This window comes from Phoenix dactylifera, chromosome 15 (genome assembly GCF_009389715.1).
Source record: "Phoenix dactylifera cultivar Barhee BC4 chromosome 15, palm_55x_up_171113_PBpolish2nd_filt_p, whole genome shotgun sequence".
NCBI lineage: Eukaryota > Viridiplantae > Streptophyta > Magnoliopsida > Arecales > Arecaceae > Phoenix > Phoenix dactylifera.
In genome coordinates this window covers 8,615,222-8,632,338 of record NC_052406.1, presented here as the reverse complement: position 1 = coordinate 8,632,338, position 17,117 = coordinate 8,615,222, and the positions used below count along the sequence as shown (strand labels likewise).

Sequence of the window (17,117 nt, the reverse complement as noted above, 5' to 3'; positions counted from 1 at the left end):
AGACACAAGCCGGTATTCCTACAATAATCAGGTTAGTCCAATAAATCAACAAGCTCAAAGCTGATTTAAGAGCACTTTCAAAGCAATCCTATCACATAGATGCTCCATGATACTTATCCCAGCAGGCAGCAGTGTCAGCCCTGGTGCTGTCAAAGCCAGTAATTCTTCAGATGAGCAGTTACTATGAACAAATCCAGAGCTACTATCACAAGAAATTTATATTAAACATATCATTTAATTGACTGTATGAATGTGAAAAGGATTTTTATTCAGAAATATAATCCCTAGCATCATAAAGTATTCATTCAATTTACATAACATGGACTTTGACCAGCAGAAACAAATAATAATATGCAAATCTACATCATGCAAAACGGGCATTATGGCTGCAAAACCTAAATAAGTAATTTCACAGCAACTTTTTGGCGACTGTTAATGTCAATCACCCGGCTTGAAGACCTAATTCATCTGTCTTGGGTTGGTGATGCAGGATAGAACTGATTTAGAGGCCAATATCCCTACTTAAACATTGACAGACCCACCCTTATTTGCGCCTTGCAGCTGCTCCATGGGTGAGCTTGTGATGCTACCAACTGACCCATGTGTCTGTGAGCTCAACTGAGGGCTAGCTGGCCCAGCTGCTGCATTGCCACAGTTGTTATTCTTCTGCAATGCACCTGAGCTCAACTGCTGAGGACTCATTGCAGACTGCTGGCCCATTTGATGAGGACTAATCTGCTGCTGTTGCATTATCATTGCCGGTGGCGAACCAACCACCTGTGGGGATCCCACCCGTGCCTGCTGCAGCGGAGAGCTTATTTGTTGTTGTTGTTGCTGCTGCTGCTGCAGCTGTTGCTGTTGTAGCTGTTGTAACTGCTGTTGATGCTGTTGTAGTTGCTGAGGATTCAGGTAAAAATTTGTTCCAGGGATCTTAGGTGGGCCCATGGGTGACATTGCATTCCGATGCAAAGGGCTCATGTTGGCTCTGTTCAGTGCATGCCCCAACATAGACAGGCCCGCCGAGCTTGACAGCATCTGACTATTATTTCCGGACATACCAGCAATCCCAGATTGAGGACCATACAAACCAGCCCTGTTTTGCTGTGCCATCCTCAGTTTAGCTGCAATTGCCGCAGCTTGTGCATGCGATATTGAACCCGGATGAAGTCCTGCACTGAAATTGGATGCAGATCCCAGGTTCATCTGGTTCGGGCTAATGTTGCCTAATCCTGACATGGGCCCCATAGGAGAGGATATGCCCCGAACTCCCCCCATGCCCATGACATTGCTCAGACCGCCAAGGCCCACCACATTATTGCCCATGTTTCCCATGTTCATGGCTGGTCCTAGACCCATCATCACCTTCCTAGGAAGTTGGGTTTGCTGTTGTTGCTGTTGCTGTGCTTGTTGCAGCATCTGAAGCTGCAAAGCAGCCGGCTTGCCGGTGACCATGGAATTATTACCAATCTGCAAGTTTGAGTTCTGCCCTATTAAATGAGAGAGTGGATTGGTTGAGAGCAGCGGTGATGATCTCTGCATATGAGGCAATGGAAGTTGTTGTTGCTGTTGCATCTGTGATTGCATACTTTGCTGCAGCTGTTGTTGTTGCTGCTGCTGAAGCAAAGTTTGGTCAAGCTGCTGTGTCCTAGCAGGCATAGCAGCCCCCGGCAAGTAACCTTGCAATGACTGGCTATTATTTCCAGAAGCCAGCATCCGTGCACTGTTGGGAAGATTTTGTGCAGAGTTCAGAGGTCCCACAGCATTCGTGGCTGCTATATGAGATGGTTGACCAAGAGCTACTTCTGGGTGTTTCACTTCAGCTACAGCATTATCTGATGTCATTCCTGGAACTGTGGTCATACTACTGGAAGAAGCAACCATGCGCACGGGTATAGGTTTGATACGATCTTCAGTTGTCCGATATCCATCACGCTCCATCTTCAAACCATAGAACAAGTAGAGTTCAAAATCAGGATAATGGAATATGATTCTACCTTTTTTTTTCTTTTGAGATTCAAGTGTTACTGAGAACATTTACCTGTGCACAAAACTGAGCTGCAAGCAGATCGGCATAGTGCTGACAAAAACACATTCAAGAGGTTAATGAAGAGATTCAACTCACTATGAAGAGATAATGGACTAAGCAATAAGGAACTCACTGTTGTGGGTAATGTGACAAATTCCTGAGTACTAGGAAAATCAGACTCATCTATATCTCCATACTGAATCGCTACTGTGCCATCATAAGGCTTCTCAGTCAGGGTCATTCGGTAGTGAGCTCTAGGAGGAACAACTGTAAAAAAAGTGCATTTGAAGTCAGCAGAGTCAAGTCGCCAATTTTCAGCTCAAACAAGATACATTTTAGCCGTGTTTCATCAAGCATGACAAACCTTGATACGCGCATTCTGTCCGCATGAAATGCATCGTTCTGGTCTTACACGTATTAATTGTTCCACCAAAAAGAGACCTAGACATTGGTCTAATGGGGTCAGTGAAATCCTCAGCATTAAATGAATCAGAGAGACAGAATGCAAGCCGTTGATTTGCATGTGCTACAGGTTTCCTTGCAGGGTAATCATCAACCTTGCTCTTCTTAAGATTGAGGTGGTATCTGTCAATTGTCAACACAACGTCACAGCAGGATGATATTTAAAAAAAAAAAAGCAATATACATAACTATGAGGGGAAAAAATGATTAAGTTGTTGATAACATATAACTACTATTTTCAAATATCTCATTCAAGTAAAATCCTATCTAGTATTAAAATTTCAAATTTTACTGAATCTTTAAATAATGCAACGGATAAGATGATCAAATGAAACAAGAACTGTACATCCAAAGAAGACACCAAGTGCAGGTAAGTAGGAGTGAAAAAATTAAAGCACTTGGAGGCATTCGATAGGCTCCCTAGGTGTTGATTTGCATGGATCAAACTTTTTTTTTTTTGTAGGATTCTATTATACATTACATCATGTGTTTTCTCAATTAGCTCCGTATACTCACACTATATCAACCTTTGCCCTCATGCTGTTACAATATGAAGTTTAATTTATGATTACCAAGAAACAATAGCAAGATACACAAATCATAGAAACTTCCACCCAAACCAGACAGCCCACGTAGAAAAATAGATAAATATATATAATCATAACAGCATATGATATAAAAATGAAAAGGGAAAATAAAGAATCACAGGATTATCTTTTCTGAGTGACATTTCTGAATATAAACATACCTCTGGCTTATTATTTCAATCTTCGCAAGTCTCTCGAGGATTGCTTGATCACCCATAGGTGCAGTCCCAATAGATGGGCTATTAGCAATCAGTGGAGCATTCATATTACTAACACTGGCAGGAGATCCAACCCCACTCATGGTTTGTGTTTTGGGGACAGAATTTGTTTTACGTTTCCCAGCCACCGATGCTTGGTGTTGCCGATGCACAGAATCGCTGGGACTGGAATTCACAGAAGGGCCCCCAAGTGCAGCACTAGAATTTGCTGCCACTTTATCCTTCTGTGAACCTACTGCAGAAGTTGTTGCAACAGCACTAAACTGGCCGCCTACCGAACCACTGGAAATCTCTCCTGATTTTGATGACACAGGAGACTGAACTATCGGTCCAGAAGAGACTCGTGGACTCGCCACTGATTTCCTCTTCTGAAGCACATCATCCTTCCTCATATCCTTCTCAGCTAATTGCTGGGTATTATGCCACTGTGTAAGGACTAGGTGCTGGTTTCTCATGGATTGTTGCTGCAATAGATGCTGAGATTGTGACTGATGCTGGTACACTGTACTGTTTTCTGATACCAGTGACCGAGGAGCATCTTTAGACCCCTCCAGCTCTTGTCTATCCATCTTTTCTGTGTCAATCTGCTCTTCTTTAGCACCATATCTCATACCCTGCTGGTTAAAATAAAAGGACGCCCCTGCCTCTTGATTAGGAATATTATTTATCACTGGAGAAGGATATCTTTGACCACCCAGAGCAGAAGAATACTGCATTCCCTTAACCGCATCTATTTGAGAATCTAACATCTGGTTTTTTTTCCGCTGCATATCAGGCCCACTGAGGCCAACTAACTGAGGCCCTGGTTGCTGCTGCTGAATACCGTCTGGTCCCATTGGAGTCTGTTTTGGTCTCTTCATGCCTAATAACGATGTTGATTGGGTATCTTGGTTCTCCCTCTTCACAGAAAGGGGTGCATTACTATTGATTTTGTCAGTATAAGAACCCACCAAGTTCTGAGATGACATGGTGGTGTTGACTCCTGCCAAACTCACAGGAGGTCCAGAGACATGATCATGCACAACAGTGGGATAGTTTATAGCTGGCTGATGCATGGGCTGGGAGGGCAAAGGTAAAGTTGGCCTGCCAGTTTCTTGTGCAAAATTGTTAGATCTTAAGGATGAAACCCCACTTGATACATTTTGGGTGGCCATATTCTCATGAACTTGCTGCATTGTTGCATTGCCTAACAGAGTTCCTTGGTCATCCAATCTACAATTAGCATTCTGAGGCAGCCTATCAATGCAGACCTTCTTTCCATGAGTTTGATAATTGGATGTGACTGTCACTTCAGGAGTTTTCCGTAATCTCTTCTTTCTTCCAATACCAAGATCAAGCTGCAGATACAATATGTGATATCAATAGCAAACAAATTGCATAAGGTAGTCTTCCCTTGTTCATAATCTTAGCAAATGTTCAATACCTTATTAGAAGAAGGGTCATTATAAAGCCTATCTAACATTGGCGTAGGGTCCAGACAAAGTTGTGGTTGCAGTGCTTTCACTATGCGTGACTCAACTTCCTGTACCATAAAATCATAACATACATCAGTTCAAATCTCAGTAAAAAAAAAAAAAAAAGAGGACATATTTAGAGGATTGGCAATAACCATTAGATCACTGTAGGTCCAAGAATCATCAGATATTAATGGAATGTCTTTAACAACAGTTTCAAGAGACATTCGCAACCGCACTTTATGTACAATAGGAACCCCATCCACAGCAGAAACAGAAGTTCCTTGTTCAGATATGCATTTTCTATAATCACGCACCTACACAGAGTAATCAACACTTAACAAAAGCATAGAGTTTCCAAAATAGACTTTTCAATAAATAGCAGACAAGGAAAAACATGAAGAAACAATTTCAGTGTGTGAGGGCAAAAAATAGAGAATGTATCAACAAACAAGGCAATCATTACATCAGATTACCTATATATAACAAAGAGTGTACAAATTAAACCAAAACATGTTGCCTAGGTTTTATTTTCAAAGGGATCTAACCCCCATCCACTGCCAGCTGCTGAAATTCTGGAGCAATATAAGGTTAGCAAATAACAATGCCAGTAAAAATAAAGCATTCCCTGTCCACGTGAATGGCTTGTTTACAGAGTTATTTGAAAATTCCTATCCTTACCAAGGATGGAGGTACCCAGTGTACTGCCTCCATATTAGTGGAGAACCCCTAAAGGGGGCCTCAATACACCCCAGTTTTGGTGAATCAGAGAACCTTGCATATCATGCCAGATCAGGGTAGATCCAGCCTAAACCGAGCACTCGATACCATTGGGTACAGAGCACCTCAAGACCCCTTTCTTTTTGTTTTCCCACCATTTCAAGGTGCGAGCAAGAGTGAGAGATAGTGAGGAGCTTTCATGCATCAAGACTTCAGACCTTGAAGCTTAGATTGCCAGGAAAGCTTGCAATGCACAAATATAGTTGTTCAATGTATGTTTTTATGATAAGTTATATGAAACTATGTATCACATGATAACACACATAATAAATAGCAACGGAGAGCTTCAGCATTCATAGGACAGGATTGTTCAAGCATTTAAATCACTTACTTACCATATTTTCATACAAGACAAGCATTAAAACCAGTATTAGAGAGAGAGAGAGAGAGAGGGAAAGAGAATCAGAGGCCAAAGATATATATTTACATAATTTTGCAAAATATTATTTTTCTTATATCCTTAAATTAATCGGGAAGTTTCCTTTTAATGTTTAAACAAACAGTATTTGAAGGTATAAATATACTATAATTTGGTTAATATTATAATTTATCCTACGTATCCCCATATCTCCTTTTTTATACCTTACCAAGTCAGAAACTTGGATGTGCATATGAATTTGATTCTCAGATCCTTGTTCATGCAATGCTGGTTTTGAAACATTGAACAAACTTATCTGCCCCATATTTCTTATGGGTATTTTCAAGACAGATTATGTTCCTTCATACTTAAGAATTTACACTTTCAATACTCCCTTTAAGACTATTAATCATCTAGCCCTCCCCAACTATTTAGGGTTAGTAATTTTATATATTTATATTTCTATTAATTAATATAAGATGAATGAAATCAAAGTTCATTAATTGATTACGGTAAAAGACCAGCCTAGGGGTAAACAAGAACAAGCCACAAGTATCTGGTTGAGGTTGACCTTTTGGATTCTACTTTTTCATTGGTAGAATATATTTTTGAAATGTCTTGCTATTTTTCACCTAAAAATTTTTGGAGCACTCATGCATAAATGTTAGTCACATGGTAGTAGGCACCAGAAGTCAATTGCACTTGTAAAGTGAGTTGAGATGCCTTCACTTAAATATAATTTTGTAAGTAATATACTTACATTTTTCAATTATTACTTGGCCAGAAAACATAACTTAGTAAAGTTTTGCTGCATATTTGCTATGTTAAGAAGCTCAATGCTTAGAAGTTATTGCACATATAGGCTCTTGTTGCAGCAAGTGTTGTTGCAGCAGTGCAAGACTATTAATCAATTCCATAAGAAAAGTAAAGAACAACATGGAAAGGAGAAACATACTCTTCATAATTTTAATGCATCAATGTTTTACCGAATTTTTTCCTTGTACACCTTGGAAATAAGCAATATCTGGTTGATGCAGAACCTAGAGAACTATTTGCAAGTTGCGACCCCTTTGGCTCACTTTCATCTACAAATCTCTGCCTTGCTAAATATGTAGTTTGGGATTTTGTACTTTCCTACATGCTGTCAGCTAGCTGCCGAGGAGCACCAACTTCTTCGAGTTGAAAATCCCAGTTTTTCCCACCAACATTTTTTCAGTTGAAAATCACAGTTGTTTCCATTATGGAAATCAAGCCAACCCTTCTCTACAGGTTTTCCCCCTTCTTCAATGCTCTGAAATCTCACTTTGCCACTTTAAGGCTTTTTATTGATTTCTTGGTTCTTATAGCTTATTTTGCACAAAAATTTTCCCTTTTGTTCTAATTCTCTTGTCATTTTTTTTTTCTTTGATGTTTCTTCAGAATCTTATCAATCTTTTCAAGCTATTTTTTTTTTACTTTTGGCTTGTCAGAAGGCCACCTTCCCTCATATTGTATTTTAAAAAAAAAGGTGGGGGCTGGGAAAGGACAAGCTCTATGCTCCTCCAGATTATCTATTTATTCTTCTTATGCTCTCCAATCACCAAAGCACTTCACGATACAACTAAATTATATCTCCCACCTATAGATGTACAGCAACATATGACCCAAGTCCCAACTTAGCCTATTAAAACCAAGGTATAAACAATATTTGATTGTTTGGATTAAGTACAAGTCACCGCCAACACCAACAATCAGAAGGGGTTTGTACTCACCGAGGCCACATGATATGGGTTTGCTACCTAGTGGCAGATGATCCCAAAATCTTGTTAGTCATAATAAAACCATAAGCTTCATATTGAACATAAAAGATTGCATATATGGTGCTCGGTAGGCCTCGTAGAGGTCATAGGATTCTGACAGGATATAATGTCAGCTGATTGATTATTGTTCAAGGTGTTGGCATTGGTCCACAAGTCTAGTCCAACACTTTGTGCACATCAGACAACCAGCAAGGTCAGACAGCATAGGCTTCAAGCCCAGTAATACTCTAGTGTGCAACCTTAACTTGAACAACTAAACTTGACCTAGCATATTGCTACATTTGAAACATAGATTAGTTCAGGTTGGAGCATCATTGACTTTTAGACAACAACCACAACTATATATTGCACTAAAATTGCAAGTTGATAGGGAGATCACAATTTTCTTAACTGGAAAAGAAAAAAACTTATTAATACATATTAAAGAGAAACTACGAGCTACAGGTCAATGCAAGGAGAGGAGTAGCTAACCTCACAGACAAGGGTCCCATCAATATACTTGCTAGGTATATCATCAAGAATATCTCCTGGCAACCACCCTGACTCGATTGCCTGTAAAGACATAAATGCACATGCAGAAAAAAATGATAAAAACAGCAATTTTAAGGCATAATGGAAGAGGATAAAAAATGTCCTTTTTTTCAAGTGCATATGAGGCAAAATCCTGGTAAAAACTTAATAGAAGCTGGTGATGTAGAAATTCAATTTCCTTTTAGGAAGCGCAGAAGCTTGGTTTTTCACAAATATGACATGTCACATCTGAACATTCAAAAGTTTCTCCATTCCAAGTCCGATATTAGCAAAACTAGGTAAAGTATCAATCCTTATAAATCTTCAGGCATATATTACTCAATGTAATAAACCAACAGTAAAATGAAAAGGAAGTTGAGAATATTTCATGATTCAATACTTTTATAAAAATTTAACTCTTAGTGATTATATTTGTGTCTAGTCGTATATGTGGGCTGTGTTACCTAGACACTCAAATCCAGCTCCTAGAATCCATGTCAAATACAAATCCGAATTGGATGAAACGGACACTTTGATACTTATAATTTTTTGGTTGCAGTTTTTAGGAATTGGTAGAGTTCACTCATATAGCAAGAAGTTCAACGCACTATAATAATGTAAAAGTGAGCTTTTGCTCTTTTTAGAGATTGATTAAGATTGTATGTACTAAAATAACCTGGCAACGTGCCATTTTTCTGAGCTAATTAAGAAGTTTGCATGAGAAACATGCTATTGAAAAATCTTAACAAATAATATTTTTAATTTTACTTAAAAGAATATTTAAATATTTGTGTTTTAGTTAAATATTTTATCTATGTACCCACAAATCTCCTTTTTTTCCTCTTGCCGTGTTAAACGGATGGGCGCATGTCCGGATCTGATTCTCATGTCCGTATCCATGTAACATTGTGTATGAGCATAAGAGCATGCATACCTATGAATATGGAGTGTGTGTGTGTGTGTGTGTGTCTGCCATTAATGCAGATATTTTACGAAACCCTAGAGTTCCGAAATTCCATGAGAAACAGAAATCTTTCCACACTAAATTCTGGTCTAAGGCTCAGTATGTTTATCATTAAGTTAATATACTGAAATATGGTATGGTTTATGTAGGTGCAATTTGGACCCACTGCTTAACTAGAGTAACTCAGTTCTTAGGGTATCTTTCACAAGATCACATATTTGCTCAACAAGCATTTTAAAGTAATGAATCAATACGGCTTCCAGAAAAGTTCAATGGATATCATAAATCGGGCTTTACGTCAAAAAAAAATGAGGCAAGATTAATGTCATTATCAGGTTGATTACATCATCATCCAAACAATGCCTTGACAATGGCCTTCCAATAAATGCAAAAATAAAGGAAACGTGTGCAGAGCATGGTACTTACAGAAAATAGGGTCTCTGATGCCCTATCATATGGATGCAATGATTTAGCATCTTGAAGAAGAGGTTGAAAATTATCCATCTGACAAGTTTCAGTCTGCATTAGAACAGCATCCATGCTAAGAAATGCTTTAGCTATCATGGTCAATCGCACTTTAAATGATCAGGAACACACTATGAACTAGGAAATGCTAAGAATCTTCAATTTCAGAGTTTTATTTCAGACAGACCTCAGAAGGCTTCCCAATAATATATCCCTTCTGATAAAGGTTCAATGTGAAAGAAACTTCACGTTCTGCCAAAATTTTTAAAAACAAGGAAAAAAACATAGAGAAATATCTTAGTAATATAATGTGTACCCAACAAAAATGACCAAAACTACTTACACTACTTACCTGGCAATACAAGCCCTTCTGAACAAGTGGATGAAACTGAGGCACCATTAGCATCATTGATTGCCTCAGCAATATCAACCTATACAAAGATAGTTTACACTCTAATTAGCATTTATATTTCCTTCTTAGAAGCAGCATGGACATGAATGCAGATCTTTCTTAAAAAATGCTACTTGCTCCTGTTATGTGCACATGAACATTTCTCTTGCCATGTGGCAAGAGAGGTTGGTGCAACTCATGGGATTTGTTGCCATATATGGGGTTTCTGTCGATTATGGAATTGCCAAATCAGCAGTTGTGGGCCCGATAGCCTTTTCATGTGCGCCTAACGTGCTCCACGGAGCACTTTCTTCATAAAGTCATAAAAAGTGACTTGACTTACCAAGCTGGAACAAAAAAATCAGCAACTATTTTACTTAAAAAATCAGGACTGATTTATCAAGTCGAGGGTGTGTTCCTAAATGCTAAGCTTGGATGGGAAATTTAAATGAGACGTATCCCTAAAAAGGGAAAATCCATAGATATATACAAGTGGTGACGTCCTGACGAAAACATGATATTTTCCAACAAATCAGGACAATCATTTCACTTGTTTCAAGTCTAAAATATCGAGAAAAAATAAAAATGGAAATCCTAATATTTTAGCCTAAACTATTCCAAATGTGGCAGGTCCAAACCAGATAATAATCTCAGCAAGAGTAAGACCATGCAGTGAAATGTGAACTCTCGTGTTATTAATCGAGAATAAAAAATAGAAAACAACACATACATAGCTGACATCTGGAATAACATGGCAAGTGAAGGTAATAGTAGGGGAAATCACATAAGTACAATAAAAGCTGTGTTATCTAAACACTTAAGTCCAGCTCCTAGAATCTGTGCCAGATACATATCCGAATCGAATACAAGCCAGACATCTGGATATAATAACCTTTGGGTTGCAGTTTCTTGAAATTGGTAGAGTTCGACTCTTTGAACAATAAGTTTGTGCAATATAATAATGTTAAAAGTGAGCTTTTGTTCTTTTTAAAGACTGATTAAGAATGTAAGCATTAAAATTTTGCGAAATGTTTCTAAGATCATTAAGCTAATTAGGAAATTTGTAAGAGAAACATGTAGATTGAAAAACCTTAACAAATAACATTTTTTACTTTTAGAATATTTAAATTATATGTATTTTAGTTCAATAAATTTATCTATGTATCCGCAAATCTCTCTTTTTTCCTCTTGTCATGTCAAACACCTGGACACATGTCTAGATCTAATTCTCGTGTCTACATCCATGTAACAATGAATAAAATTACACATTAAATAATTAAATTATAGCAATTCTTAGCTAAAAGGGTACATATGGTGAAAATTTGAAAAGTTTTTTAAGCACTAATAAATGGAGCGGTGAGGAGATGTGCTTGTGTGGTCAAGGGTGACCTCATGATCATCTGAACATGGATAAGAAGGGGGGGGGAAGCATTAACGTAAATGAAAGTCACAAGCATTCCACTGATAAAAGCAAGCTCCCCAGCAGTGAGTGATGCGATGCTCAGATCATCTGTCTCGAAACCATGCACATCACACATGGTATACTCCAGTCCGTTCGTACAGTTTGATGATTCTTTGCCTGAACCTTTGACCTACGTTAATAGATTAAAGCCCAACTTGATAGTTTGCAAATGCAGGAGAGGAGAGTACACTAAAACAAGATGGTTGCCTTGTGCCCTTTTCAAAACTAAATAGCTTATTACTAAGACCCAAATATGAAGTTAATTGAATTTTGCATCAACTAAGAACACCTTGAAGGGCACCAGCTTTAAAAGTTTATCTCTTTATAATTCAATAGTCAACAATCAGAATTCTTTTCCAAGGATACTTGGGTTTGCCCGTTGGCACCATTCTCCTTAGGGAGAAGTTTCAGCTTCTAACCCCTTAGATAGCATTCCCGCCATATTTAAAAAAATGGCATCTTAGTTTTTCATTCCTATCATTATAGTCAAGGGTTAGATATTTGTCGGACAACCGTGACAAATTACACCGTCATTTTTGAATTCATACTTTTTCTTTCTTTGCATAAAAAATGAAGTGAGAGGGCAGGAGGCATAAGCAATATAGACAAAATATATAAAAAAAGAAAAAGACAACAAGACCCTAGATCCCACACTATATAGTTTGAAACAAAAACTACCTGAAATCCTACGCAAAATATCCAGCATAAAGTAGACAGAATCCAAAATAACAGATATGCACGGGAAAAGAAAACTACTATGGCACTAATAAAAGCCGGGATGAAATATAGTCTAAGAACAAAGACTGCCCTAGAACCCTAATCGCTCACCAAATCCTCAAAAAAAAGCACGAATTTCAGCCGCATGCGCTCTCCCAATAATTTCCGATCAAGATAGTTTGATAAACTAGAGGAAAACAATGATTAAAAAAAAAAGGTTGAATCTTTCAAACGAACTACCAGGATAAGGCATAACAAAGATCACTCAGAAAACCCAAAAAAACAATGTTTTTTTCTCCAGAATCGTTCCATAAAAGGTGAATTCACCATCAGAGCTCAAACACAGTCAGTCGGAAGACTCAAAAACAGATATAACTAGATAGAAATAAAGAAACTGGAGAGAAAAAGGAAACTTGAGCAACCTCGCGCTTTGATCCAGCTCCGATTAGAACGCGGGAGCTCTCGCTGGAGAGAACCGGCTCTTCTGGGACGGCGCTCGGCTTGGGACGGAACCTGGTCCCGACCTTCGAGATCTTAAAGGAGACCCCCATCCCCGACCTCCTCCACCAATCAACGGCTCTCCCGAGCGGGATCCCGACGGGAGGCAGCAGCTGGAAACCCTAGAGGAACCCTAGAACCGGCGAGCTCTCCTACTTTGGGGGAGATTTACGGCGTCTTCTTCTCCTCCCCCGCCGTGGAGGACGAAAACCCCGCAGCGAGGGGCCATTTTCTCCGCTTCCCCATTCGTTTGTTTTCTTGGTCGCTAGCGGGAGGGCGAGTTGCCGGGCGCCGGGATGGCGGTCGACATACCACCGTCTAATAAATAACGCCCGTTGGAAGGCTTGGAGCGATGGCGGCGGGACGGAGATAACGGCTGTTATTTGATTTTTGATTTTTCTTTTTCTCTGATTTTCTAGGCTGCCTGCTTTTTGCAAATAAAATAAAATAAAAGTAAAATCTAAAAGATAATTGCTGAAATAATACTAAAATTTGGTATTAGTGATTTTGCAAGATAATAATTGTTGTTTTTTTGCTGGTATTAAGGCTGTTTGATGTGTTCCATTATAAATGACTAATCAAATAATTATTGTTTCATTATGAAGAAATAATGAATAATTATTATATTTTGCAGGTATTGTTAATAATATAATGATGCAATTATGGTTTTCTATTAAAATGGTACATTTATTCTTTTATACGAGGGGTAGCTTTGCAAGAAGCCCTTTTCTGTTGCAATAAGATCTATGAATTATGTCATATTCATTTTGTACCAAAAATTTTATATCATATTTATTATTATTATTATTATTATTATTATTATTATATATTATAAAATAGTTATGCTTTTGGTTATCCATAATTGGCAAGGCCTTACTTTGACAATGACATCCATCAGCTTTTTAGTTAGCTAATAAGGCTCTAATTGACAAATGTATGTTAATTTTTTTGTCTCTATTTTTTTGGCTAATAGACGATGGATGATGAGACTCCACTTGACCAATAGTATTTTTTAGTCTTTATTCAGTAAAAATGATTTGAGAGCTCAACAAATATTTTCTCTTTCAACAAATTATATGCATTAAATATTCATGATAAATTTTGAGCTTGTTTATGGTACCTTAAATTTAGAAGAATGAATGAAGAATAACTTTATTTCATATCTCATGATATATTCGATTTTCATATATTACACTAATATCCTATTGATGAAAAGTGTAATGTAACAATAATAATCGTCTTTTATACAATGTTGGATAGGTTAAGCTTGAAAAGAAAGATGGAATTGAGAATTGACAGCTAAAAAAAATGAAGGAAAATAGGCCTATTTTTTAAATAAAAAATAGTATTTAAAAATGAAGGAAAATTTTGTGTCTTTGAAGGGAATCTATACAAGAAGGCCTATTCCTCCCCTATATTCTACATACCTTTGCTATCCAAGAAAAAAAATCTATACAACAGAAATATCCCCTATTATCGCACTGATGTGTTTCTTGCGTTCTTGCCACAATGTGCTTTCTTAGGTAGCCATGAAGCCTAAGCTTTAAAATAGCACATGCATGGAACGTCTATATTAACCATGCATGAAACTATAATGACCATGCATGAGACCATAATAAAATTTAGAAAAGGAATTTGTAATATCCAAGTCTTATTCTTATAGTTACAAAATTCCTTGATGTCAGCCCTACAGGAGAGCAACCACAGACGGGAGTAGGACTAGTTTTCCTCGAGGCAAGGCTGAACAAATATATTAAGATTTAAAAAAGAAATAAAAAAATGGCAAGGCCAAAATAAATAGGATTTTAAAAAAAAGGGCACGAAAAAAATGAAAGATGGAGATGCGGGGTATCGAACCCCGTGCCTCTCGCATGCAAAGCGGGCGCTCTACCGTTTGAGCTACATCCCCGAGTGCTAATTTTGTCAAGTAAAATCATTAACAATTATTTATGACGAGCAGTATAATCCTTCCTTATCTATATCCCTTCCTAGAATATTATTGTATTGCAAAAATTGGCAATTTCTTTTATTTATACTTGGACGCTCTTTTCTTTTTTCTTTTTTTTTATTAAGCCATTCTTGTCATCATGCTATAGTTTATTCCTTGGATTCTTTTCTTGCCGCCTGCTGATTCGTTCGTTTGGTCTGATTGTTATAATTTTTATTTTTGAAGGTATTTTTTTCCTTGTAAATTCATTGTCAATTTTAGTAAATTTGCTGTTCTCTTCACACTTATTGGACCAAGAGCAATTGTAGAATGGATTTGTTTGAAGTAACAAAAAATATTCTTCGCATTCAATTGATTTTGGCAACATGTTGATTATTGCCTCACGAGCACGTTGGAAGCATTAAAAAAAAAGAAGAAGAAAAAGAAAAGAAAAGTTATCATTAAACTTTTCATACAAGCACGAGCTAATACAAAGTTCATTTCGTGAACCATGTAATTTATTTCACAAAAAATACTAAGAATCTTAGAGTATGTAGGATTACTTCTGGTTACACATTATTATATCTAGGGAAAGTTTTATTAGAACTTACTGTTCACGACATTATCCACCTTGCTCTCCTCCTTCCATATGGAACTGCCATGTCAACCATTTTATGATGATCTCTTCTATGGGTATCTTTTTGTTAGCTGTAAAGAAGTTTTGTTTCTCTTCTCCCAATTAGAGCTGGAAATAAACCATTGACGAGCCTAACTTTTCATCATGTCGTTTGGGTTGGGCTTCTGATCGGGCCTATTGAAAATTTGGCTATCTTTATTCCCACAGGTGGCTGAAAGTTTTTTTAGTAGCAGGTGGAGAAAGACCTCAACACTTCACAATAGGATTCAAATCATTGATGCGACCAGGCCACCCTCTTGAATCACTAGCTTCTCATAATTTACAAAACCATCTCATGCTCCATTTTCCCTTGCAATAAATCTGTACTTAAAAGTTGATTTTGTGTATTTGATGAGCACCATTTTTTTATAATAATAAAAAAAAAAGCATGACGGATTTTTTGCATGCCTCTGGAGCGTGAAGCCTTTCTTGTCTCAAATATTCACTTGGAGCATACCATGTCTCAATGATTAACGTAATTTTTGTATATTCCCATGATCGAACTTTCTCCGAATATGCATTATTGGCCTTTTTCTAGTAAATCAAGATATGGTGTAAGGACCTTCCTTGATACAAAGAAGGATTAGCTACGAATAATGACAACAACCTGGTATCTTCAATCACAAGCAACCAAAGAAATAATTATAGATTCATTATTAAGCTGCAAGAATATGTTCCCAAGGGTATAACATGAAACCAAGATACCTGCACGCAGGATACAAGTTGGGAGCAACGGGCACAAGACAATGAAATATCCCCTCGCTTTTGGCCCCTGCCACATCCATTGCTGCATCCTCCTACCAATTTTGCTGCAACACGGCAGCAGAATATCTAATCGCAGCCTATTCTTTCCTGGCTCCATCATCATTCATTCCTTCCCCATCTCTTGCCTGAGGTTCTGCTCGCACGTGCAAGGACAGGGATGGTATCTTTTGCACGGAAGAAGGGTTCACTCTTTCTTCATCTGTTGGATCGTGCAATGTCTGCTTGAAGATCTGTGCAGACGGCAGAATGCTTTGAGATCTGTATGGGTGCGATCTAACAGTCGATTTCATGTAAGGAGAACGATCATTATTTCATGTGAAAGATACAACCCGAACCTTACATGCAATGATTAGTTTCTCTCTCTCTCTCTCTCTCGCCCACGGACCAAATTTATGCACCCTCAGAAGATTGATGCAGCTTGATTTATGCGCCCATCGGCACATGGAAGGTCTACATAGTGGAAGGTCGCTGAGATTGGGGGTGCACCTTTCGGGTGAAAGAAATAAAGAATAGAGATGGTAATGAGTCAAGTATGGACCAAATAGGCTATTAGCTATATTTGTCCTGTGTTTATCTCAAGGCAGCGGGATGGGTAAAGTCTTGAAACTGGATTGGATGGATTAGATTGAGTAAAACTATAAAAATCAATTTTTTTTTAATCACGAAGAGAGAATCTATAAAGAGATATATATATATATATCCGGATTAGATGCAGGATGTATTTTACTATTGAAATTCATCCTATCGCCATGGACGGAGGATGTCCGCCACTCGCCACCCTCCAAAGCAGCAGGGGAGGCTTAATAAGGAGTGGTATTGGTTGCCAAGGAGGCCATTGGAGAATGGTGATGGGGCCACCCAGTTGGGGTAAGGGGATAGGACCCGCCCACCTGAAGATAAATTGTTGATGGAAATATTCTTTGCAACAAGGCTGATTTTTTGATAAGTGTACTCACACTAGAAGGCAGTATCATTTTGGATTTTTTTTCTTAAAATAATTATTTTTTTCAAAATTCTCAGCTTGACTGATTAATTATCATAAATAACTTGTAATTACA

The 17,117-nt window shown here is 37.9% G+C and overlaps 1 protein-coding gene and 1 non-coding gene across 4 annotated transcripts; both read right to left on the bottom strand.

Moving 5' to 3' along the window:
- Positions 1-233: 233 nt before the first annotated feature.
- Positions 234-12,998, bottom strand: LOC103714818 (protein PHYTOCHROME-DEPENDENT LATE-FLOWERING-like). Of its 3 annotated transcripts, none has more exons than XM_008802234.4 (12): positions 12,616-12,998; positions 9,976-10,054; positions 9,811-9,875; positions 9,585-9,677; positions 8,156-8,236; positions 4,903-5,064; positions 4,717-4,815; positions 3,237-4,630; positions 2,391-2,611; positions 2,160-2,293; positions 2,039-2,077; positions 234-1,938 (listed from the first exon to the last, which is right to left on the bottom strand). In XM_008802234.4, exons 1-12 carry the CDS (start codon positions 12,742-12,744, stop codon positions 523-525), a joined length of 3,912 nt encoding a protein of 1,303 aa, XP_008800456.2. In that variant the 5' UTR covers positions 12,745-12,998; the 3' UTR covers positions 234-522. The 3 variants fall into 3 exon arrangements, with proteins under 3 accessions (XP_008800456.2, XP_008800457.2, XP_026663388.2); XM_008802235.4 differs by having other exon boundaries at positions 9,585-9,662; XM_026807587.2 differs by lacking the exon at positions 4,903-5,064.
- Positions 12,999-14,527: 1,529 nt separating this feature from the next.
- Positions 14,528-14,600, bottom strand: TRNAA-UGC. The gene has a single exon. It is a non-coding gene; the product is annotated as a tRNA-Ala (tRNA).
- Positions 14,601-17,117: the final 2,517 nt, after the last annotated feature.